At 43.9% G+C, this 26,453-nt stretch overlaps 1 protein-coding gene across 1 annotated transcript in view; it reads left to right on the top strand.

Annotated features, from left to right (window-relative positions):
* prkcab (protein kinase C, alpha, b) overlaps positions 1-26,453 on the top strand; it is a 118,114-nt gene that overhangs the window by 88,342 nt on the left and 3,319 nt on the right. Inside the window, exons 10-18 of the mRNA XM_076986908.1 lie at positions 1,908-1,937; positions 5,013-5,153; positions 5,503-5,676; positions 6,906-6,997; positions 8,127-8,189; positions 11,800-11,938; positions 16,054-16,134; positions 23,593-23,700; positions 24,171-24,311. Coding sequence (XP_076843023.1) covers positions 1,908-1,937; positions 5,013-5,153; positions 5,503-5,676; positions 6,906-6,997; positions 8,127-8,189; positions 11,800-11,938; positions 16,054-16,134; positions 23,593-23,700; positions 24,171-24,311 — 969 coding nt within the window. The remainder of the gene's footprint in view (positions 1-1,907; positions 1,938-5,012; positions 5,154-5,502; positions 5,677-6,905; positions 6,998-8,126; positions 8,190-11,799; positions 11,939-16,053; positions 16,135-23,592; positions 23,701-24,170; positions 24,312-26,453) is intronic.

The raw sequence follows: 26,453 nt of genomic DNA, 5'->3' as shown, positions 1-26,453 counted from the left end.
AGGTGCCTGGCACATCCACGAGAGCACTTGCATTGCCATGGAAACAAGGCCTGGCGTATGAAGGCACTGACGGGGCAGGATCTTCCCCAGCGGAGGAGAAAATTCTATATTGCATCACTTTCGCACAGCACTACGGCACAGTAATGTGATAACACGCCTGTGGATGTGCGGAACAAGGGCAAGCCCAGAGGTTTTAATGTACCATTACATTCAGGTACATTCAGGGGGTTCAGGAGATCTTGCCAGTGCAATTATCGTATCTGAAGGTGTTTCCCAGATTCTTAGGGCCTCCAAAGTTCCTAGTTCTGGTCGTCATGGCTACCTTAACTTGCCCGTGCCATCCGTGAGTGGGAGTTAACCTGTGTAGTGTACCTCTGCCTGAGTTAACCTGTGTAGTGTACCTGTGCCTGAGTTAACCTGTGTAGTGAACCTCTGCTTGAGTTAACCTGTGTAGTGTACCTGTGCCTGAGTTAACCTGTGTAGTGTACCTCTGCCTGAGTTAACCTGTGTAGTGAACTTCTGCTTGAGTTAACCTGTGTAGTGTACCTCTGACTGAGTTAACCTGTGTAGTGAACCTCTGCTTGAGTTAACCTGTGTAGTGTACCTGTGCCTGAGTTAACCTGTGTAGTGAACTTCTGCTTGAGTTAACCTGTGTAGTGTACCTGTGCCTGAGTTAACCTATGTAGTGTACCTCTGCCTGAGTTAACCTGTGTACTATAGTTAACCCTCTGCTTGAGTTAACCTGTGTAGTTAACCATCTGCTTGAGTTAACCTGTGTAGTGTACCTCTGCCTGAGTTAAACTGTGTAGTGTACCTCTGCCTGAGTTAACCTGTGTAGTGTACCTCTGCCTGAGTTAACCTGTGCAGTGTACCTGTGCCTGAGTTAACCTGTGTAGTGTACCTCTGTCTGAGTTAACCTGTGTAGTGTACCTCTGCCTGAGTTAACCTGTGCAGTGTACCTGTGCCTGAGTTAACCTGTGTAGTGTACCTGTGCCTGAGTTAACCTATGTAGTGTAGCTCTGCCTGAGTTAACCTGTGCAGTGTACCTGTGCCTGAATTAACCTGTGTAGTGTACCTCTGTCTGAGTTAACCTGTGTAGTGTACCTCTGCCTGAGTTAACCTGTGTAGTGTACCTGTGCCTGAGTTAACCTGTGTAGTGTACCTCTGCCTGAGTTAACCCGTGTAGTGTACCTGTGCCTGAGTTAACCTGTGTAGTGTACCTCTGCCTGAGTTAACCTGTGTAGTGTACCTCTGACTGAGTTAATCTGTGTAGTGAACCTCTGCCTGAGTTAACCTGTGTAGTGAACCTCTGCCTGAGTTAACCTGTGTAGTGTACCTCTGACTGAGTTAATCTGTGTAGTGTACCTCTGCCTGAGTTAACCTGTGTAGTGTACCTGTGCCTGAGTTAATCTGTGTAGTGTACCTCTGCCTGAGTTAACCTGTGTAGTGTACCTCTGACTGAGTTAATCTGTGTAGTGAACCTCTGACTGAGTTAATCTGTGTAGTGTACCTCTGACTTCCCTCATATTCCTGTTCCAACAGCAACTCCTGGAGGCCTGAATAAATGATGACCACATTCAAAATGACAAGTTTCGTTAGAGTAGTGCTGCCTGTTCTTTTTCTGCATAAGAGCGCATACTTTTCTCTATGGTCTGGGAAGCTTTCTGGTCTCTTATAATGGTGGTTACTGCGGATAATTCAGATGTTGCTGGGAAACCCTTTTGGATTATCCATCTAATGATGTTTGCAGTCATTTACCTGGGTAAATGACTCATGCTTTATGGCCCGAGTGGCTTGCTAACACACAAACAAACACACGCACACACACAAACACACACACACACACACACACACACACACCCCAAGTCTGTTCAACTAATATTCCAGTTTTTTGTTCTCTCTTATAGGCCTGTCAGCTTAATATCCACTTCCTAAAGGTAGATCTCTGTCCTCTGCCTCTCTCCCTCCCTCCATCTCTCTCTCCCTCTCTCTCTCTCTCTCTCTCTCTCTCTCTCTCTCTCTCTCTCTCTCTCTCTCTCACACACACACACACACACACACACACACCCTGCCTCTCTCTGATTTTTCTGTTTGTAGCTCTGGCCACTACAGAGAAATCAGATTTACTAACAATGATGCAGTCATGGTTCTTTTTTTACATGCTATACCACATGCATACATTCAACCATACACACACACACACACACACACACACACACACACAAACACACATGTGCAATTGTTAGTAAATTGTAGATCATGGAAGCCAAGTTACTGTACGTGGATGTTTGTGCAGCATGTTCTGGAGAGAAGGCGGACCCATTACACACTGACATAAAGCATGCATATGTGCCCCACGGCTAACCACACAATATGACCCTTTGTCACCTACTAAAATGACATATACACTGCAGTCATCCATTAAAACCACAGTTGCCTTGATGAATAATGTGTTGAACTGGTGCTGAGCTGACATACTAATCCAGTGCATTATGAACCGCATTTCATTTTGTGAAGTTTGCATGATTGCACATCTGTTGGAACACCACCAGGGGGCAGCATGAGATTTTTATTTGTGAGTTTCTAAGGAGTAAAGTGGTGGTCTTCTCAAGGAAACGTAGAATTCTCTTGTAATTCCACAGTGAGCCACTAGATGTCCCTTTGATCGTTCAGGCTTTCAGTTTACTCTGAGATTTTCCACAGTTCTATCTGTGAAGGCCTGCCAACAAAGGGAGACAGTTCTTGGCAAACACTCAGCCACCCCAGAGAATACGATGTTGCATCAGTTTAATATTTGAGCATTGATAAGACGATCACAAGAGCCCGTGTAAACAAGTCCTTCTTGAGTACAGCTGATCCAACACATTGTGGACCTTGTGGATACCAGTGTTCTAAACCGACTGATCTGTTGTTTGACTTTCTTCTTCTGGAGTCTCTGTATCCACTGAGTCTGATGACGGCCCCTCTACATGGGCTGGTTTATTCATGTTGTCTCTGTATCCCCTGTGTCTGATGATAGCCCCTATATGTGGGCTGGTTTATTCATGTTGTCTTTGTATCCCCTATGTCTGATGATAACCGCTCTACAAGGGCTGGTTTATTCATGTTGTCTCTGTATCCCCTGTGTCTGATGATAGCCCCTATATGTGGGCTGGTTTATTCATGTTGTCTTTGTATCCCCTATGTCTGATGATAACCGCTCTACAAGGGCTGGTTTATTAACGTTGAGTCTCTGTATTCCCTGTGTCTGATGATAGCCCCTATACATGGGCTAGTTTATTCATGTTGAGTCTCTGTATCTAATGTCTGCTGATGGCCCCTCTACATGGGCTGGTTTATTCACGATGAGTCTCTGTATCCCCTGTGTCTGATGACGGCCCCTATACATGGGCTGGTTTATTCATGTTGAGTCTCTGTATCCCTTGTGTCTGATGATGGCCCTTGTACATGGGCTGGTTTATTCATGTTGTCTTTGTATCCCCTATGTCTGATGATAGCCCCTATATGTGGGCTGGTTTATTCACGATGAGTCTCTATATCCCGTGTCTGATGATGGCTCTTATATTTGGGCTGGTTTATTAACGATGAGTCTCTATATCCCATGTGTCTGATGATAGCCCCTATACATGGGCTGGTTTATTCATGTTGAGTCTCTGTATCCAGTGTCTGATGATAGCCCCTCTACATGGGCTGGTTTATTCATGTTGAGTCTCTGTATCCAGTGTCTGATGATGGCCCCTCTACACGGGCTGGTTTATTCACGTTGAGTCTCTGTATCCAGTGTCTGATGATGGCCCCTCTACACGGGCTAGTTTATTCACGTTAAGTCTCTGTATCCAGTGTCTGATTATGGCCCCTCTACACGGGCTGGTTTATTCACGTTGAGTCTCTGTATCCAGTGTCTGATGATGGCCCCTCTACATGGGCTGGTTTATTCATGTTGAGTCTCTGTATCCCCTGTGTCTGATGATGGCCCCTCTACACTGAAGCTTCTTTGTAGTCGAGTGGTAATGGAGTGGTGGCAATGTCAGTGTTGACAAGCTCTGGGACACATTAGTGGGAGCAGGACACTGTCAAACTGTTGCAATTACAGAGAAGAGACAGGAAACGAGGAGAGAGAAGGAGAGGAAGAATAAAGAAAAAGGAAGAGGGTGGGGTGGGGGGGGGCATGTTCAGGGACTCAGGTGCTGTAATTGGAGGTTTTGAGGAGACTTTGGCTTTCATGGCTATTGCTTTGGATCAGGCAGACAGAGAGCCCACAGTGTTCAGGCCCACACCAGGAAACACATGCAGACTGCTGTCACCATTCTGTTTATCAGAGGTGGGGTTTAATGCTGTTTAATAAAGGTGGGGTTTAATGCTGTTTATCAGAGGTGGGGTTTAATGCTGTTTAATACAGGTGAGGTTTAATGCTGTTTATCAGAGGAGGGGTTTAATGCTGTTTAATAGAGGTGGGGTTTAATGCTGTTTATCAGAGGTGGGGTTTAATGCTGTTTATCAGAGGTGGGGTTTAATGTTGTTTAATAGAGGTGGGGTTTAATGCTAGGGTTAGGGTTAGGGTGGGATTTAATGCTGTTTAATAGCGGTGAGGTGTAATGTTGTATAACAGTGAAGCGACTCAAATCATCTCCAGTACACTGATCAGCGCACTGACTTTAATGTCTTATATCAACACGTAGCTGATAATGCCACAGACTCTATAAAGATGACTAAATGCCTTACTGTAATGGTCAATATGACTCTATATGACAACATATTTTTTTTTACTTTTATTGAAGTTATCAGTGATTATGAGTAACTTCAACTCAATGTGCGTTTGTGTCTGCATGTGTATGTGTGCATGTGAATGTGTGTGGGTGTGTATGTGTGTGTGTGTGTCTGTGCGTGTGTGTGTGTGTGTGTGTGTGTGTGTGTGTGTGTGTGTGTGTGTGTGTGTGTGTGTGTGTGTGTGTGTGTGTGTGCGAGGGTGTGTGTGTGTGGCACACACTCATCGCTATCTTGTTCATTTGCAGAAGGCGAAGCTGGGTCCGGGGAAGAAGATGATCACCCCGTCAGACCACCGGCGGTTCAGTCTGCCCTCGGGACACGTGGACCGGATCCGCCTCAATGACTTCCACTTCCTGGCACTCCTGGGCAAAGGCAGCTTTGGCAAGGTCAGACGTGATGCTCTCACTCTATGGACTTGATGCATACGGTAGATAGACTTCGTCATCCCTCAATATGCTAATGAGCTATTTATGAATAATTAACTGAAGGAGGAGCCCATTCATGATAACTTCTCATGGTTGCTTTCATTATTAGCCTTGGTTCGTGGTTAGCCTGGTTAGCAGTCGGAAAGTGGTTCCATTTATAGCACTGTAGTAGAAAAGGTTTCCTCAGCGCTGGTAGAGAGTCCTTATCGTTATGATCTTATGGATATGAATATGTTGGTTTGGGCCCTCGTCCTGTCTGAGCCATTCTTCTCACCACGAGAAACGTCTTGCACGCGGTGCTCTCCCTCAGGTGATGCTGGCAGAGATGAAGTCCACGGAGGAACTGTTCGCCATCAAGATCCTGAAGAAGGACGTGGTGATCCAGGACGATGATGTGGAGTGCACCATGGTGGAGAAGAGGGTGCTGGCCCTGCGGGACAAGCCTCCGTTCCTCACGCAGCTGCACTCCTGCTTCCAGACCGTGGTGGGTTCTGGAGCTGGTGGTAGATAAGGGAAGAAGGAGGGTGGGGAGGACGAACAGAGAGGCCCTGAATGGGAATGATTGAAGGAGGCAGTCAGGATAATGCAGCACTCCTACTTAAGCTTAAGTGCCATGTCCATGCCAATGGCTTCTTTGTTTAATGCACTAAAGCACTAATGTAGCTAAACTATGTTCAGTCTTAGGGACTCGACAACTCAGAGACAGCAGGGACTTTCTACCCACTGTGTCCCAGCTCTGTCTTCACCGGTTTAATGTCTCAGTCCCCTCATCATGAGACTCACCTGTTGTTACTGAAGGGAAACTGGTCTCCCAGCTCACTGCTACGTCTTACGTTGACCTGCCATGTGTTCAGTGGTCCAGACCAAGCGGGTAATTCGGTTTTTTTTCTTAAATCTCTGAGCTGTTTCTTGGCTTCTCTACTCTGAATTCTCTTACAGTGCTGGTATAAAGTACTTGGAATACAAAGCTGTGTCTTTGGGGGGTGGAGAAGTCCACGGCTCTTCTCCAAGGTTTCAAAGGGACCTTTGTGCTGGTCTTTGATGGCCCATGTTCCATGTTTGAATACACCTTGGTGCAGCCCCACATTACAGCAGGACTGAGCACTGAGCTGGGAGACATCTCCCCTTAATGCCAAACAGAAGGGATCTGACAGGCCTGCATTACTACAGAGTGGAAGATTCATGTCTCCCTGTTGTCCTAGCAGACGGGCCAAGCCCAGACTGGGCTGCTATGCTGCGTGCTTCTACATCCTGCACATGCATGAGCACACGTGCATGAGCACACGTGCATGAGCACACGTGCCATCTGTTGTAGCCCTCTATCATCGCGAGAGGCTTTAAGATGGGCACACTGGTAGGGGAGAAACCCAGTGTGCACCATACCACGGCCCTTCTAAACCACACCCTTCTAAACCACGCCCCTCTAAGCCACGCCCCTCCTATGAAAGCCTCATACCTGGGTTTGGGGTCCAGCCTTCTGGTGGGTTTCAGTTAGCTGACTTTGGGGTGTTGCCTTTGAAGAGTTACATACACAGATGTATGTTCCAGCAACTGGCAAGGTAAAGCGAGCTAGCTACACCAGGGTCAGGGGTTCCCATCAGGGGCCACATACACTATCACTGATAAACATATATGTCACTCTCATTAAGAATGCCTGCGAAAAACTGAAATGTGTATGGGAAGATGAAGAAACGTGTTCTCCCTCCGCTGCAGGACCGACTTTACTTTGTGATGGAGTACATTAACGGCGGGGATCTAATGTACCATATACAACAAGTGGGGAAGTTCAAGGAGCCCCAGGCTGTGTAAGTGACCAGGCTAAGTATTACCGGAGAGTTATTTCGTAGAAACATCCAGAACAGTTATAGTCTGCAGTCTAGCAGGTCATCTACACAAATGGTGTGGCTGTTTTGGCAAAGGTTAGCCAAGGTTTTGTTTTAGAGAAACAGCACCTGAGATCCACCTGCTTAATCAGTCTTTAAACATTGATCAGTTCTGCTGAATGGAGCTGGGTGGGTGTGGACGCCAGCAGTCATACCTGCCCTTTGTAGACAAGACTGAACTCAATACTTCATTACTGCCTCTTGCCTTCAGAACTGCTGTTGGCTGGATATTTGCTAGTAGCAGGCCACACTTAACCAATCAGTGCCAGTGACATGTGCAAACCCTAACATTACCGTGATTGGTACACCTGTACATGCTCAATACCATGCTGTGGTCAGTACTAATGCTGGGTTGGGAAAGGCCAGTGGTGATTTCCTGGTCTTAAACTGATGAGCAGGTCTGAGGGTGACTGACAATTTATACACGGAAACAGATGGACTACAGTTTGGAATAGCACACCTATTAAATGTATTAAGGCAGGGTTACCTGAAAAAGTGACCAGAGTCAAAATGAATGATATGTGTATGTTTGCCATGCAGTACGTTCTTAGGACATGGCAGATGGTTTATCCAAATCATGCACATTGGGTGTGCATAAACAACTTTAAAAACCTCGTAAGACCTTGTGAGAACTTCGCAAAGTGTTAGCACATAAGTTGATTTCACAAAAATGTGAAATGTCGTTCTGGTCACTCTAATCTCTTGAGGATCTGTACAGAAGTGGCTACTTTGTCTAAACACAATGTAATAAACCATGACTGCTTATTAGCTGGGCCGCCAAGAAGGACAGGGTCCCTCTGGAGTCTTGATTTCTTCTTTAATTCTGTCCTGGGAGTATCTCTGTTGCCAGTGACTTCCTCATTAGGTATCTGGATCCAAACATTTGTAAAGATGCTTTGTGATAGTAATTTGTGTTGTGAAAAGTGCCACATAAATAAATGTGACTTGAATTTTGTGGTCTGCACTGATCTGTAGTGCCTGGTAGATCTTTGATGGTCTGAGCAGATCTTTGATGATCTGGGCTGATCTTTTCTTTACTCTGTACCTACAGGTTCTATGCTGCTGAGATTGCTGTTGGTCTGTTCTTCCTACACAGGAAAGGAATCATCTACAGGTGAGTATGAGTTTGATCCTTCCTTAGATCCTACAAATGTATCCTTCCTTCGCCGAATCACAGAGAGCAAGAAGCCCTAAAACCATTTCCTTGAAAAAAAAAAGGTTTAAAGACTCACTCATTTGAATCTATTGAATATAACCTGTCATGTAACATGTGAGTTATACTCATTGACCGTATATATAATCAAGCATGAATATATGTCACCTTTTGGCGAAATTCGCCGTTTTGAAGTTGAAAAGGGTGACCTACGTGAATCGTGTAGATCAGATTAGTTTTTTGTTGGGGGGGGGGGGGGGGGGGGGGGGGGGGGTCGGGAGATTATATGTATATATTTTAATTATCATATTGACTTAATAAGCAAACAGAGCACTTCCGAAATCGGCAATTTCAATGACACAGTGGCCAGCAGTTTCCGCCCAGAACCTTCATAGAGGCCAAATAGCGTTTATACGAATGTTCTTCATTCATGTTATTCATTTACTGTTAAGCGGGACGAGAAGCAGGACCTAGTGCTACACCAGGGACAAGGCAGAAGAGCGAACATTTACCACTACATTTACCAGATCGTACATTTACCACTACATTTACCAGATCATACAATCACCAATATGTTTACCAGATCGTACATTTACCAGTGGATTTAATTGGGTTATTAATGGTTTCAATCGTTTTCATATTTTGCGGTAAAACAAAGTTACTGCCGTTCGCTACAGCGTTGAACACTGCCAGATCTAGCCACAAGCTCTTGTGATAAATAGGTAGATAGATGGGCCCATTAAGTTCGTGTCAACCCCGTGTAGTTAATGGTGACATCAAATAAGAAACAAGATTGTTTTTTCTAGTGTCTGTAGTTGTACCTGGTGAATCCAGGGACGTGTGAGGATAACATTCGCGCCAGGGCTGAAAAGGTTGAAGATGAAGTTGTAAACTCTTGTAGTTTGAGTCTACCCTGTGCTTTAGCCCATATTAGAAAATAAAAACACATGAACCTGGTATTTTTACACTCATTTTCGAAATTCGTAAAATTTCGTTTATGGATCTGGCTCCATACATTGAAACCATTGACAAGACAGTCAAAAAAAAATTTTTTTAATGGATTTTACTATATTTTACGGAGCCCGTAAGGTGACATCATGTAAAAAAATAATGCGTGGCCACGACTTATTAACGCGTGGGAATGAGATACTAATGTCGCCTTTCACACGCGGCAACAAAGTTTATTTTTTTCACAGCAAAGCAAGCAGATCCCAGGGATGTTCGCGAACTGACTGCCCAAGGAAGGTAAACCTGGCTTTATATAAAGTAATACTTAATTATCTTGTTCGCACGCGTTAATTATCTTGTTCGCACGCGTTAGTAAGTCGTTCGCACGCGTTAGTAAGTCGTGGCCACGCGTTATTATATTTTTTACATGATGTCACCTTACGGGCTCCGTAATATTTGGCATCACCTGTCGCTGTACCCCCGTACACCAGCAGCCACCCCCCCCGGCGCCGTATCCCCATGACGTCACATGTCAACGCCACCCACACCCCCCCCACATGTCAACGCCCCGTTGCCGTATCCCCATGACATCACATGCCCCGCCCCCCGGTCTTCTCACCTTTTTAACCCCTGACCCATTTTCATGCCTGATAATGGACGGTACGTCACCGTTGACTCCCATTGTGAGTTTTTGAAGCCACCAAGATGGCCGCACGGACGCTGCCATCTTGAAAATTGGAGCCAGAGCATGCGCATTAGAACCGGTAGGCAGGACAGTATCTCCGCCAGAGACCGTATCTCCACCCCGACATTCGTTAGGATACGCCCACCAGTATAGACACTTTTGACGTTTTACAAAATAAACAAACGTAAAAGGTTTTAATACTGCTGTCGAGAGTTTTGCTATCGAGAGCTTTGATGTTGAGCGTGTTCACGTTTGAGCGTCTGGTATTAGATGTCAACCAACGCAGCTATTAACTGTCAATCACCTTATCGCCACACCCCTTTAAATAACACTTAATAACTTCTATAAAATCTGTTTATCATAGAGAAAAACACTGGGAGAGATACTAACGCAATGGGGTGTTATAGAATTGACAACATATAATTGCTCAAAAAACTTATTTTACGTGTAATAAAAATTCAAAGTTTCTCGTCCGGCCCGTTCACTTACATGGGAATGGACGGGGTTAAAAGTTGTACTGCAGCCAGCCACTAGACGGCAGCTGACTAACGGAGGCTTCACTTTTTACTCGCGTCGTCCAGTCCACTTATATATACGGTCAATGGTTATACTACTGTAAACAACTTCAGAGATGTAGGTCGGCTCATACAAAACACAGGGCATCTTTTACCATTGATTGTAAGAGTCAGTTAGCCAGTTATCCAAGTCTTGTTCAACAAGGTCTTAAGACAGAAAGAACAGCACACTACTTCTGTTTCCTAGAACTGAGATAAAGAACCTATGATCTCTATAAGCATATGTATACTCTAAAATGCCAATTTAGGTAAAATAATGACAGATTGCAGGCTTTTTAGACATGTCAAGTCGTGTCACTGTTTTTGGATTTCTGAAAATGTCCCTATGGTAATATTTGCATCCAATGTCTCTGTGTGATTCAGCTACACTGCTGGAAATTCAATGTTGGTCCAGCTGTAGCTCGACCACACTGCTGGTGTAATTGCAGCTCAACTGTGGTGTTGGTCTAATTGTAATTAGCAATGCAATTCATTATAACATTATTCCTGCAACGTACTGAATCCTGATTAAAGAACATTTTGGAATTGGGCTTCATCGTGTCCCAGGTCTCAGCTGGACAGAGCAGGCAGGCAGTATTCCACCAGGTGTGGCACTTATGAAGCATACCCCAAAAAAGAGGAGGGAGAGAGAGAAGAAAGAGGAGGGAGAGAGATGAAAGAGGAGGGAGAGAGAGAGAGAGAGAAGAAAGAGGAGAGAGAAACAAAAGAAGGAGGAGGGAGCAAGAGAAGAAAGGAGGGATAGAGAGCAGAAAGAGGAGGGAGAAAGAGGAGGAAGAGAGAGAAGAAAGAGTGTATCTGTTGGTCAGCAGAGTTCTTTATTCTCTATATTCCCAGAAGTGTTCATCTCATATTAATCATGTTCATCAGTAAACAATGGAAACAATAAAAAAGCCAGCACACAGTGCAATGATAAGCAACAACCACACACACCCACACACACACACACACACACACACAGTCTTTTCAGTCTTTTTGCTAGCTACTCACTCTTACAAAGGCCCATATGATTGCAATTCAGGACAAGACTAGAAATGCAGCACTGAAGGTAGATGCCAGTGTTTTATTGTAAGTGACCTCCTAATATAATATCACTCTACCCTGAGTTGGCCCTGTGTCCAGAGTGACAATAGCATGATGTGTAAATACATAGAGGATGTGATTAAACTGGAGTTGACATTAGTCACTCAGCGTGTGAATACATCCGAGGACTTACTGAGTCTCACGTTTGAGCTCCTTATATCTGTGCAGGTAGACCCAGGTGTTAGTAACACCAAGGTCATGGTTTCCAGGAAGCACGTGCTGTCATATTGAGAAAGATGTGAGTCACTCCGCATGACACTATTTCATCATCATTCTGTTTCAGAGATCTGAAACTGGACAACGTGATGCTGGACTCAGAGGGCCACATTAAAGTCGCAGACTTTGGCATGTGCAAGGAGAACATGTATGAAGGCATGATGACACGCACCTTCTGCGGCACTCCGGACTACATCGCCCCAGAGGTAAGGTTGGTGGGAGGGGCCTTGGAGAAAAGGGGAGGGGCCTGTGAGAAGAGGCAGAGCCTGTGTGCAAGGCTCAGTCCTTTCTGTTCATTTGGACACGAAACTGTATACTTTTCACCATAGACACACAATCATGTATACACACACACATCTTCAGTCATACTCATTTGACCTTAAGGTGTCAATGCACATTAGAAATAGTGACAAAATCATTACATTGCCAATACTGCTGCCGCTTTATTGCCATTCACAAAATGTCTCACACCACGCCTCATTTAGGAGGGCCTGGGGGGGCAAGGATGTTGTGACAGGGGCACTGCCCCCCACCCCGCAAGAAATGCCACTGACAATGAACTAGGATAAAGCAACGTCCTTAATGATTACCTGCCATTTCTAGTGGTCATCCAATTAATTGGCCTATTAAATCGCCTATTAAATGTCATTTTGAGATGACTGGCACCAACTGATATTTCTTGTGGCTATTATAATTAACGTGTTGAACTTTAGAATATAGAAGAAAAAAACACTGATAACGTGACTTTAGTGTTGTAATATGCGAGGAAGGCAGGATGTAGAGATGAGTATTTATGGTTTCGTAGAGTTTTAATAGTGTGCATAGCGCACAATGAACAATATACACATGAATGTGCAGACTCACACAAAGACGTGCACAGGACAATAATACTAATATCGGCCGATAATGGGCTTGTCTCGTTCCTTATACTGTTAGATCTTAGTGCAGCTTTTGATACTGTAGACCACAACATTTTGCTGGATAGACTAGAAAACACGGTAGGTATTAAAGGAGTCGCACTCTCCTGGTTTAGATCATATTTAACTGACCGCTTCTAATGTGTAAGTGTTAATAATAAAACCTCTAAATCTGTGCAGGTTAAATATGGTGTCCCACAAGGGACAGTCCTAGGACCACTTCTATTCACACTGTACATGTTACCCTTAGGCGAGATTATGCATAAGCATGACATCAGTTTCCATTCCTACGCAGACGACACTCAGCTATATTTATCGGCAAAACCCGATGATTTAGGCGCAAACAGTAAGATTGAGAAATGTGTAGAAGAGATAAAACATTGGATGGCGTGTAACTTTCTAGCACTAAATCCCGATAAAACAGAATTAATAATAGTTGGGTCTAGGGCTGCGAGAGACAAGATACATAATGTAGCATTGAATCTACATTCTTTTACTATAACCCCCAGCGCAGAGGTAAAGAACTTGGGCGTCACAATAGACCCAGATCTCTCGTTCAATACACATATTAATAATATAACTAGGGTAGCGTTCTTTCACTTGCACAACATTGCCAAAATTAAAAACATATTAAATATTAGTGATGCAGAAAAACTAATCCATGCATTCATATCCTCTCGTTTAGATTATTGCAACAGTCTCCTAGCTGGATGCTCTGGTAAATCGATAAACAAACTCCAGCTGGTTCAGAACGCAGCAGCACGAGTTTTAACAAAAACTAAAAAGTTTGATCACATTAGTCCCGTACTATCGTCATTACACTGGCTGCCAATTAGATTCCGTATTGACTATAAAATACTTTTATTAACATATAAAACGCTGCATGGCTTAGCTCCAGACTATCTTAGTGAACTTATTGAACAATATAACCCAGCGCGTTCACTTCGCTCGCAGGACGCAGGGTTATTAACTGTTCCTAGGATCAAAAAGATCACAGCAGGTGGAAGAGCCTTTTCTTTTAAAGCTCCACAATTGTGGAATAATCTTCCTGCCTCTATTCGGGACTCAGACACAGTCTCAATGTTTAAAACTCGATTAAAGACTCATCTGTTTAGTTTGGCCTTTGATTAATCTGTTACATAGTTACTACATCTCGTATCTTTTCTCAGAGGTAACATTGCAGTCGGAGCCTACAATACCAGCATCGCTGCTCCGACATGGAATGAAAGCCTGGCGTTCATCAACAGACATTTACAGTGACAATATCAAAACCCAGAACTTTCATTTTTACCTTTACTTAGTCTGATTGTGTGATTTGTGTGTGACTTGTGTATTTGTCTGTATTTTGTGTAATTTGTGTGTTAACGAGCCGCCCAATGGAGGATGGGTTCCCTTTTGAGTCTTGGTTCTCCCGAGGTTTCTTCCTAATCCCCACCATCATAGGGAGTTTTTCCTCGCCACTGTCGCCTTTGGCTTGCTCATTAGGATTCTGGACCCATAGTATTGTTAACCTTTTAAATCCTGTAAAGCGCTTTGTGACAACATGTGTTGTGAAAAGCGCTATACAAATAAACTTTGATTTGATTTGATTTGATTTGACACTGTGTAAACGCACATTATATAGATAAACTACACAAGACCCAAGTAATGACGAACCGAGCCACACGTGAGACAGGTGAACACACACACATAGAACCACACCCAAGGAAATACACATATGGACATAACCAGACGTAGACCACACCTACACACGCCCAAGGGGAGGGGCCAGGGGCCGTACCGTGACAGGTATTCTATAGAGTCATCAGCCTCCCTGCTCTGTAATGCTAATTTTGGACACTGACAAACCCATGTGGGTTTAACACTGGTCACATCACTGCTGCACTGTAGTGGATCTCTGTGGTGTTTATTTCCACTGTTTTTCAGCATTTTCCACAGTTGGCTCTAAGTGTGAACTGCACAGTGACTGTGGCGTTCAGTGTCTCTGAATCCTCACCAACTTGCTCTTCATAATCAAAATGTAGGTGTCAGAGACCAGCCCTCCTTCACATTACGTATCTAGCACAGGCCTGAAATTATGATTAACTTTCACTTGTCTCGGCAGTCATGAGATGTTAATTACAGACACAGGACTCTCACCAGCTTGGACTGGTGTCAGTGATCAAAGGCTCCAGTGCCACCTGTCTGCATGTGCTCAGCAGAGAGGCTCATGGGAAATCAGCTGCCCTGTCACCTTTACCATCAGCCTGTCAGGCAAATTCAGTGTTATATCTTGGAATTTGTGCAAATACTTGTGCCACAGCTCAACCAATCAGATACTGTTGATTTGTTTTGGGGGCCAGGTGAATAGTTGGCCTCAATCAAAAATGTTCCTTGTGTGTGTTGCTTGATTAAACTTGAACAAACATTTAATTTAATTGAACGTCTTGTAGGAGTCCAGAGAAGCATGCTAACATCCCCTCACAGGTGTAGCATGACAGGGCACACGGGACACTGTTTAGTGCCGTGCTGGTAGAACTGGACAGAGTGCACGCTGGTGTGAGATCAGCTACCAGACCTGCCATTAGCACCTCTTCCCAAAAACAAGGGGAAAAGAGGCATACCAGTCCCTTTTAGTTCTGTCTAGAGCTGATTGTCCAGTGACTTGGACTACTATCCAACACACACATACATTCATGTCAGAGGGCCAGATGGAATGTGAACGTCCTCAGTTTTGACTCTTTTGACCTTTAGTGACTGGTTCCCCCTAGTGACTTTGCAAATAGCTGGGTTTCAGAAAATGCCATGTCATTGCTTGAGAAGTCCGACTTGACAGCCCTTACCAGCCTTTGCATAATTGTTCGAGTTCGGGTTCTTTTCTGAACCAGAATTATGTGGACAGATGAATGGTTTGGGCTGCTCTTTCTTTTGCCTGTTGAATGCTTGAGATTCAACTGCTCCCACTACCAGGGTTGCCAACTTTTGACATTTGCTTAGAGTGAGATTTTAACCTGGAGAAGGTGGCGAACGTAAGTTGTTGAGCGGGGGTGCTGAACGTAAAATGGACACAAATTAAGTATTATATCGTGATCTATCGATCGCCGGTGGTTGGCGCCAGAGCGAACTAGTAACTCGTTGAATCATAGATGTGGATCAGAGGTAAATAAACTGGATTTTTTTCGGCGTGAGATATCGCAAGTGTGGCGCGAGAGCGTGTGAAAAAGGTCAAATGCGTGTGTCTCATGCTCAATGCGTGAGAGTTGGCAACCCTGCACTACACTCACGTCATACATGTGTGTTAGAAGATTATGAAAATAGTACAAAACCATCTACATACACAAAGAGGAGGAGAAGAGTGAGCACAGCTGGCTCAAGAAGACGTTAGTGAATCTCATCTCTCTTCTGATCTTCCACTCTGTCCACAGATCATTGCCTATCAGCCATATGGGAAGTCAGTGGACTGGTGGGCCTATGGCGTCCTCCTCTACGAGATGCTGGCCGGTCAGGTGCGTTTCCGTCTCTCTTGGTCCAAAATGCATTCCCGAAATTTCCTTCCAACATCTTTCCCCAGGGAACAAGAGCCTTGTTGTGCTGGTTCTGAATTCCCATGATGAAGGGGACTGCAGGCTAAATTATTCACGATGCCACAGGCCAGCTTTCTTTGAGCAGTTTGAGCATATACCTCTTGGGCCTAGTGTTAGAGTACTGTGCTCATAAACAACAGAACATATGGTCTAGTGACCCGATGATGTCATTAAACACTCAGATGATATGCTCAGATGTCAGGGAGGTATCTAGACTGATCCTAGACTCATGGCCTTTCATGCTGTGGTTGTGCTTTAGGTGTGGTTGTGCTTTGCATGCTGATGATAGATCAACCCTCCTTCAACCCTCCAGGTGTGACAGCAAAGTGGCCAACCAGTTACATTAATCATTTAATTATCTCCAAAGGATTAAGACATTCAGGAGCAGATTTGGATAACAGTGTTCTAAGAAAACAATCCATCTCCCATGTCATCGTGTCATTCTCCGTCATTTTTCATGTCATTCTCCGTGTCATCTCTCTCGTGTCATCTCTCTCATGTGTTCGTGCCAGACAGACTCATTGGATGGTGAAACAGCTTGTACTGCGTTATCTTCTGTGGCCGATAAGTCATGTAGAGTGCAGACCACAACAGCTTCGAGATTCCCAATTACAAGATTGCGTGTTGTGTTGTGTGAACAGAACAGTGATCTGACGACTTTGAAAGTCATGGAGAGTGCACATGGCTTTAGGGAAAGTAAAAACTGGAGTGGACTAACATCTATCATCGTAGATAAAAAGATCTAACCACTAATCACTATCATTACAAACCCCTACAAAAGACATACAACTAACCTCTATTAATAGACACCTACAAAAAGCTACCTCACCAAATGATTACCCAAACAAACGAAGAAGAAGACGTTAAGTGGATTATAATAAGTTGTCAAAATAGCCAAGCTAGGCAAGAAGCCTGAGCTAAGTCTATGGCTTAGCCAGTAAAAAACTTCACACTTAAACACATACAGTATCTGCCTGGTTTGCTTTAAACATCAACCAACCCACCAATAGCACTCACAGGTTGTGACTGTCAAGCTTCCATTGTGCTACATGAAGCTGGAACTGCCCCGTCCTTCAGGAGTAGGAGCTCTGAAAACCCAACATCGAACAGTAAATTTTTCAAAGCAGTGCTCCACGCACACATTATAACAAATGGTGCTATGGATGAAACAGTGGATGGAACAGTGGATGGAACAGTGGAGGGAACAGTGGATGGAACAGTGGATATAACGGTGGATGGAACAGTGGATGGAACAGTGGATGTAACAGTGGAGGGAACAGTGGATGGAACAGTGGAGGGAACAGTGGATGGAACAGTGGAGGGAACAGTGGATGGAACAGTGGATGTAAGAGTAGATAGAACAGTGGAGGGAACAGTGGATGGAACAGTGGATGGAACAGTAGATTGAACAGTGGAGGGAACAGTGGATGTAACAGTGGATGGAACAGTAGATTGAACAGTGGAGGGAACAGTGGATGTAACAGTAGATTGAACAGTGGATGGAACAGTAGATATAACAGTGGATGGAACAGTGGATGGAACAGTGGATGTAACAGTGGAGGGAACAGTGGAGGGAACAGTGGATGGAACAGTGGATGGAACAGTGGAGGGAACAGTGGATGTAACAGTAGATTGAACAGTGGATATAACAGTGGATGGAACAGTGGATGTAACAGTGGAGGGAACAGTAGATTGAACAGTGGAGGGAACAGTGGATGTAACAGTAGATTGAACAGTGGATATAACAGTGGATGGAACAGTGGATGTAACAGTGGATGGAACAGTGGAGGGAACAGTGGAGGGAACAGTGGATGGAACAGTGGATGTAAGAGTAGATTGAACAGTGGAGGGAACAGTGGATGGAACAGTGGATGGAACAGTAGATTGAACAGTGGAGGGAACAGTGGATGTAACAGTGGATGGAACAGTAGATTGAACAGTGGAGGGAACAGTGGATGTAACAGTAGATTGAACAGTGGATGTAACAGTGGAGGGAACAGTAGATTGAACAGTGGAGGGAACAGTGGATGTAACAGTAGATTGAACAGTGGATATAACAGTGGATGGAACAGTGGATGTAACAGTGGATGGAACAGTGGAGGGAACAGTGGATGGAACAGTGGATGGAACAGTGGAGGGAACAGTGGAGGGAACAGTGGATGTAAGAGTAGATTGAACAGTGGAGGGAACAGTGGATGGAACAGTGGATGGAACAGTAGATTGAACAGTGGAGGGAACAGTGGATGTAACAGTGGATGGAACAGTGGATTGAACAGTGGAGGGAACAGTGGATGTAACAGTAGATTGAACAGTGGATGGAACAGTGGATGGAACAGTAGATTGAACAGTGGAGGGAACAGTGGATGTAACAGTAGATTGAACAGTGGATATAACAGTGGATGGAACAGTGGATGTAACAGTGGAGGGAACAGTAGATTGAACAGTGGAGGGAACAGTGGATGTAACAGTAGATTGAACAGTGGATATAACAGTGGATGTAACAGTGGATGTAACAGTGGATGGAACAGTGGATGTAACAGTGGATGGAACAGTAGATTGAACAGTGGAGGGAACAGTGGATGTAACAGTAGATTGAACAGTGGATGGAACAGTGGATGGAACAGTAGATTGAACAGTGGAGGGAACAGTGGATGTAACAGTAGATTGAACAGTGGATATAACAGTGGATGGAACAGTGGATTGAACAGTGGATATAACAGTGGATGGAACAGTGGATGTAACAGTGGAGGGAACAGTAGATTGAACAGTGGAGGGAACAGTGGATGTAACAGTAGATTGAACAGTGGATATAACAGTGGATGTAACAGTGGATGGAACAGTGGAGGGAACAGTGGATGGAACAGTGGATGGAACAGTGGAGGGAACAGTGGAGGGAACAGTGGATGTAAGAGTAGATTGAACAGTGGAGGGAACAGTGGATGTAACAGTGGATGGAACAGTGGATTGAACAGTGGAGGGAACAGTGGATGTAACAGTAGATTGAACAGTGGATGGAACAGTGGATGGAACAGTAGATTGAACAGTGGAGGGAACAGTGGATGGAACAGAGGATGGAACAGTAGATTGAACAGTGGAGGGAACAGTGGATGTAACAGTAGATTGAACAGTGGAGGGAACAGTGGATGTAACAGTAGATTGAACAGTGGATGGAACAGTGGATGGAACAGTAGATTGAACAGTGGAGGGAACAGTGGATGTAACAGTAGATTGAACAGTGGAGGGAACAGTGGATGGAACAGTGGATGTAACAGTAGATTGAACAGTGGAGGGAACAGTGGATGGAACAGTGGATGTAACAGTAGATTGAACAGTGGAGGGAACAGTGGATGGAACAGTAGATTGAACAGTGGAGGGAACAGTGGATGGAACAGTGGATGGAACAGTGGATGGAACAGTGGAGGGAACAGTGGAGGGAACAGTGGATGTAACAGTAGATTGAACAGTGGATGTAACAGTGGAGGGAACAGTGGATGTAACAGTAGATTGAACAGTGGATGGAACAGTGGATGGAACAGTAGATTGAACAGTGGAGGGAACAGTGGATGTAACAGTAGATTGAACAGTGGAGGGAACAGTGGATGGAACAGTGGATGTAACAGTAGATTGAACAGTGGAGGGAACAGTGGATGGAACAGTAGATTGAACAGTGGAGGGAACAGTGGATGGAACAGTGGATGGAACAGTGGATGGAACAGTGGAGGGAACAGTGGAGGGAACAGTGGATGTAACAGTAGATTGAACAGTGGATGTAACAGTGGATGGAACAGTGGAGGGAACAGTGGAGAGAACAGTGGAGAGAACAGTGGAGGGAACAGTGGATGTAACAGTAGATTGAACAGTGGAGGGAACAGTGGAGGGAACAGTGGAGGGAACAGTGGAGGGAACAGTGGATGTAACAGTAGATTGAACAGTGGAGGGAACAGTGGAGGGAACAGTGGAGAGAACAGTGGAGGGAACAGTGGAGGGAACAGTGGAGAGAACAGTGGAGGGAACAGTGGAGGGAACAGTGGATGGAACAGTGGAGAGAACAGTGGAGAGAACAGTGGATGGAACAGTGGAGGGAACAGTGGAGGGAACGATGGTAAAAATGAAACACAACCACTGTCTTCTTTTGGTTCTACTTTCGACAGAGCTTAAATAGGAAGTTTCGCTTCACAACACAGAACACAGCACCTTCTCAACATGGCTACAAAACTCAGCAAACTCTTCCTGACTTCCAGAACTTGCAATCTGTTGTGTGAAGTAGAGGTCTGCGCGGGACTGCTTTTTAAATCCCGCTCCCGCTTGTTTTAGACCCGCTCCCGCCTGCTCCCGCCAAAAAATCGCTTGTTTTAATCCCGCTCCCGCCCGCACCAACCAAAAAATCGCTTGTTTTAATCCCGCACCCGCCCACTACATACACATTTCTGTCGCCCCCGCCCGCAATCCTAATATGAATTGAATTAATTAGATTTAGTACTTGAAATTTTCTTATGTATTTATTAAAACAGCAATATAGCGATTGATCGCGCTGTCCCATTTCTTACCACAGTCCAAACACATGCCGTCAGGTGACGTACACCAACACTTTCTGACATGTATCACAACAAGCCGATTTCCATCTCCATTAATTACAATGGAATATGACTTCCATACATCAGACTTTCCTGTAGTTGGCTTAATTGTGGTGTATTCGCCTGTTTTAATAGAATTTTGCGCAGCTGAAACTGGTTGACCGTCTAGAGCAGGGGTCGGCAACCTACGGCACGCGTGCCACCATTGGCACACCGAGGCATAGTCACTGGCACGCGACACCCTGGACCAGCATCAGCAAAAATGTATATTTTAATATAAATTATTATATTAATGGATTATACTTTCGCGAGTGACCGTAGCGTGCGACTCCGCACGCACACCTCGCGCGAACGGCGGAGGCGTTTAAACTTGGCGATCGATCGCGATATAATACTTTTTGTGTCGATTTACACCTCCCCCCCTCTTCGGTCAACAATTTAAACTCGCCGCCATAGTGGCACACTCATTGACTGGACATGTTAAAGTTGGCACTCCATGTCTCAAAGGTTGCCGACCCCTGGTCTACAGTCTCTGCCATTTCTGTAACAAAATGACAAAATGACGCACACTTCATGTTCACGTGATCAGTTGCTTAGCCAATATTTTGAATTAGTTTATTGCTTACTTACTGAATGATTAGTTGTTTTCGTCCTGTTCCTTATGCATGGAAATCATTGCGTTGTTATTATTATAATTTTCTAGACTATTAATTTGCGGGATTTTTCTACATGTATATGTGGTCCCGCTCCCGCATCGCCTGGACTAATTCAACTCCCGCTCCCGCCAATAACAATTAAATTCTGTCCCGCGCCGCAAGATATTCTGTCGGGTCCCGCGGGACCCGCGGGATTACCGCGGGAGTGCAGACCTCTAGTGTGAAGGCATGTTACGACTGCCAGTATGCAGAAAATATGGAAAGTGTTATGAGATTGCATCTTCATCTAACAAAGAAAATGGTTGAAATTCCAGTGATGTGTTGTGTTTCTTGGGGGTAGAGTTACTGGCTCTGGTGTATACATTGGGCTTTGTAACTTTATACCCTGTTCACATGCACCAAAAGCTGAAACACTGAAGGAAAGACAAATATTATAGTTCCCCTTTAAACTGGCATTCATAAAAAATATTGCACAAGTTAGTTTCAGTATTTAACTGAAAAGGACTGAGAGACTTGTGCATTTGTGTAACAATGGTGAGCTAAGGGACGGACACAAGTGCTGAGGAGAGCTGGATTTATTAACTGGGGTGATGACATGGAGGGTACGAGATCATAACTAGTCAGAACTAATTCAAATAAAGATACAACAATACAAGAAACCAGACAGGATAACTAAGACAAAGACTATACACAAGAACTAGGAACGAAAGACAATAAACAGGCTTGGAATCACAGGAACAACTTACGGACCAGAAATACAATAAACCAGGGATTACTAACACATTGACCTACAAAGAGGGACTGAAACACAGGTATCAAACACATATAAGTATCAAACAAATCAAACCTAAACGATAAACACCTGAGAGCAAAGCAAGAGGGAAGAGACAGACATGACAAGAAGGTGAGGAAGAACGGAAGACGTGGACAGGACTACCTGAGGAACGGATCTAGACGAGGATAAACAGAAGACACGGACAGGACAGACAGAAGGAGCGGCTCCATACGTGACAATGTGCTTTCATATGATCCATAATGCAGTACCTGAAAAAAATAAAATCAGGACATTTTATGACTATATTATGTATGTACTTATCCAGAATACTTAAAGATGAGAGAACATTAAAGATAAAACTTAAAGATACTCTCAGATGAGAGAAAATTAGCTCTGCTCAAGAACATTAGCTCTGCTCAAGAAGATTAGCTCTGCTCAAGAACATTAGCTCTGCTCAAGAACATTAGCTCTGCTCAAGCAACTCTGTGTTGCCTACCTGTTGCCTTTAGGAAATTATATTATACACTATAAATCATATGAATTGATGTTGAAGTGATGTCTTTATGCTGGCTTTAAATAAAGTGTTTATTGAAGATATCTGTTGGTGCCTTATGTGTGGATATTACAGTATTTTGGCATATAAATAAGGAAGACAGCATGACTTCTTATTCATTATTTAGCAATCTAGCACTGAATATCTGTTTTAGGACATAAAACAGTTTTATCTGTTTAGGTCATTAAATCTGCCCTTTCTTTGATTGATTTTTCTGAGTATTTTAAATTTTACAGTATCACTTAACATTGTTACTAGTTTGTATTGTTTTCCCTGTTTTTATATGTGGTAATTTTTTTAATTCTCTGCATATTTTATTAAATTTTATTGCTATATATCCTCAAACACACACACACCCACACACACACACACAAACCCACTCACGCACATAAACCCACACACACACACACACACAAACCCACACACACACCCAACCCCCCCACCCCACACACACACACACACACACACACACACACACACACACACATACACGCGAACACACACACACACACACACACACACACACACACTGCTCTGGTGGCTGTTTCTCACCATGTTTCTGTCCTTCTCCTTTGGCCTGTCTTAACTACACATCCTCCTCCTTGGCTCTGAACAAATCACCCAGATATCTTTTTTTCAACAATTGCCTTTAAATGCCTATTAAAATAAAGTTTTTTCCAAGGTTTCCTAGTTTGTTTCAATTGATGCCAGTTACCTGGTAACCAGTGAGACTCTTTTTGATCCGGCTTCATCTCGTACATCTCCATGGTGGAGTTTAGCAGTTCTGTAGTGGTTCACATAATGTTTTTGTGTTTCCCACAGCCCCCATTTGACGGGGAGGATGAGGACGAACTATTCCAGTCCATTATGGAGCACAATGTGTCCTACCCAAAGTCCATGTCCAAAGAAGCTGTGTCCATCTGCAAGGGGGTGAGTGCTGTACCCCACGGTCAACTCTGCTGATTCAGGATCAGTGCTCCTGTCTAAAGCCTGACCTGAACCATTATAATAGGATCAGAATAGGATATAATAGGATTCCAGAACAGTAGATAACACATCACAGCTACCTCCAGCTGTAGAGAGGATTGTAAGACATTACTCTCTCACAAAGACAGGGTAGCAAACAATTGAGAATCCGTTTTGTACTATAAGGAAGTGATGCATCATTATTTCTTATTGCTGAGTCCAGATTAACTGTTCAGGTCACTAATGTCACCATCATCCATAATATTCAGAATGTATTTCGTTATCTGTATGTGGTGTGTATGTGAGTGTATAAAATGACATTGCTGACATAAATCTACATACAGTAAGAAATGTAGTATTGGAAGCCTGGAACAGTCTGTATTTCTGCCCCTTCAATTACTTGTAATGTCTGTCCTTTCCACACACACACACAGCTGATGACCAAGCACCCCTCCAAGCGGCTGGGCTGTGGTCCAGAGGGGGAGAGGGATCTTAAAGAGCAGGCCTTCTTTCGCCGAATTGACTGGGACCGCCTGGCCAACAGAGAGGTTCAGCCCCCATTCAAACCCAAAGTGGTGAGTTTGTGTGTGCGTGTGCATTTTGTTTATGTTTGGGGCAAGAGCGGTTGAATTACTGTAAAACTCTGCTGACATCTATAAATGTATGCCCATGTGATGTGTCTATAAATATATATCTATGTGATGAGATTTTCTGTAAATGTCTCCCTAAAATAGCAGATTTCTGTTTTCCTTTTACTGAAGTTGTCTGATTTTATTGTTGAAGGAGCACTGTGATGCCAGATCATAGAGTTTACCTCACCAAACTCACCAGTGATCAGCAACACTAAAGACCCCTAGCTTTTACCTCACCACACACAGTGATGTCAGTCAATTGCTTTTACCTCACCAAACTCACCAGTGATCAGCAACACTAAAGATCCCTAGCTTTTACCTCACCACACTCAGTGATGTCAGTCAATTGCTTTTACCTCACCCAAGGCAAAATGAAAGTCCCCTAGATATGCTCAGTAGTGCTATTCAAATATTACACTCAAATAATTTTTGAATCATCAGTAATCTCATGTGCCAAAGGTCAAAACTATTAACACTCATAACAAACTTAAGATTCATAACAAACCTTTTCTGGTGAGGAAATAGACCAAGTGATCACTACTTAGGGCATCTACATTGTAGCTTTAATATGTTTATAATGCATATATAAGTAATGCAAGACACTAGTGCAAGCACTATAGAAGCACTGACAGACAACTTGGAAATTGCACCCAGGTAGCGCCACAAAACCATGATGCTAGCACTGAGTGCAAATATGCTTCCACCAAGCCATTGTGCTTACTCTTAGTTACAGTACAACACAACTGTTGCACTGTGGATGCACCCAAGGCTGAAACAGTAAGTCTGGGCACAAGTACGAGTATTGAGACATTTTATTAAAAGAACAAAAAAATGTAATACAAATGCGAAAACATTGAACCTGACCTAAGGTAGCAAATATAATGTAAAATAAGATGGAGCCTTGCGGGACTCCATAATTTGGCATTTTATTGAGCTCAATACTGTTACAATACAATACAATACAAACTGTTAAGTAAGAATGAAACCATGAAAGGGCTGTACCTGAGATTCCAACCCAGATTTCTAACCATTCTATGAGGATCCTGTGATCTACTGTGCCAAAAGCTGCACTAAGCTCCAGAAGCACTAGCAGAGATACATAGTCTTGATCTGAGGCAAGAATGAGATCATTTCTTACTTTAGGGTTGTTTTTGGAACTTTTCAAATATGTGATTCCTATGCAGATATAAGCATGTGTTGGGCCACAGCTTTTTCTTTGATCTTGGAAATAAATGAAGGATCCTACAAGTGGTCCTACAAAGGTCCACTGTTCAGGATGAGATACAAAGCATCCATGAAGGCATCCAAGCAATGGTCCCTGAGGGTGAGCTCACGAAAGAGTGCCTCAGTCAGATAGGGGACAGTGTCACCTTGTGTCCCCAGGAGGATCTATGGCAAGACGAAAGGGGGTAGCACAGGAATTATAAGTAGTATTAGCATTCATGTGTATTTGACAAATTTTTCAGAAGGGAATTCTATATTAAAATCACTCAGTTATGTCTCATAACTTCAGTACAGTCATTCAGCTGACCACACAGTACAATAGAGTGGTAGCAGCAGTGGTGGATTTAATACTTAAATTGAAGAGCAGATGAAAAATTACTGGAAAATGAATGACTAGTAGGTCCAATAGAGTATGTGAACCTAATAATGTCAGGATAAAGCAGCTTGAGTTACCCAAAGCACGACAGCAGTTATTACAGATAAACAGACAACGGAAAAAAAATCTTACGCACAGTTTAACAATCCAGTTTAGAACTAATCTAGAATCCAGTCTAGAAGTCTCAAGGCTAAGCACTTTTACCACCACAGCTGCAAAAGCTCTTGTTCAAACACATCTCTGTGCTGGTTGTGACTGTGGTGTTGTGCATAGCTGCTCCAACCTCTCCATGTGTCAGGCTCAGAAACAGCCTTCTCGATCCTGACATGCAACAGGTGAGGCTGTGATTGTATTCATGGCTGGGACTCAGGTCTGTGGAAGAACTGTTCTCGTTCACAGTGTGGAGGAGAAAGGCCAGGCTCCTTTGAGGTCTGCATATCTAAGCACAGTGTATCCCTCCTTCTTACTCATTCTTTCTTTCACTC

This window comes from Brachyhypopomus gauderio, chromosome 2 (assembly GCF_052324685.1).
Source record: "Brachyhypopomus gauderio isolate BG-103 chromosome 2, BGAUD_0.2, whole genome shotgun sequence".
In the NCBI taxonomy this organism is placed as follows: Eukaryota; Metazoa; Chordata; class Actinopteri; order Gymnotiformes; family Hypopomidae; genus Brachyhypopomus; species Brachyhypopomus gauderio.
Note: the sequence above shows the minus strand (reverse complement) of the source record. Positions and strands in the feature narration are given on the sequence as shown.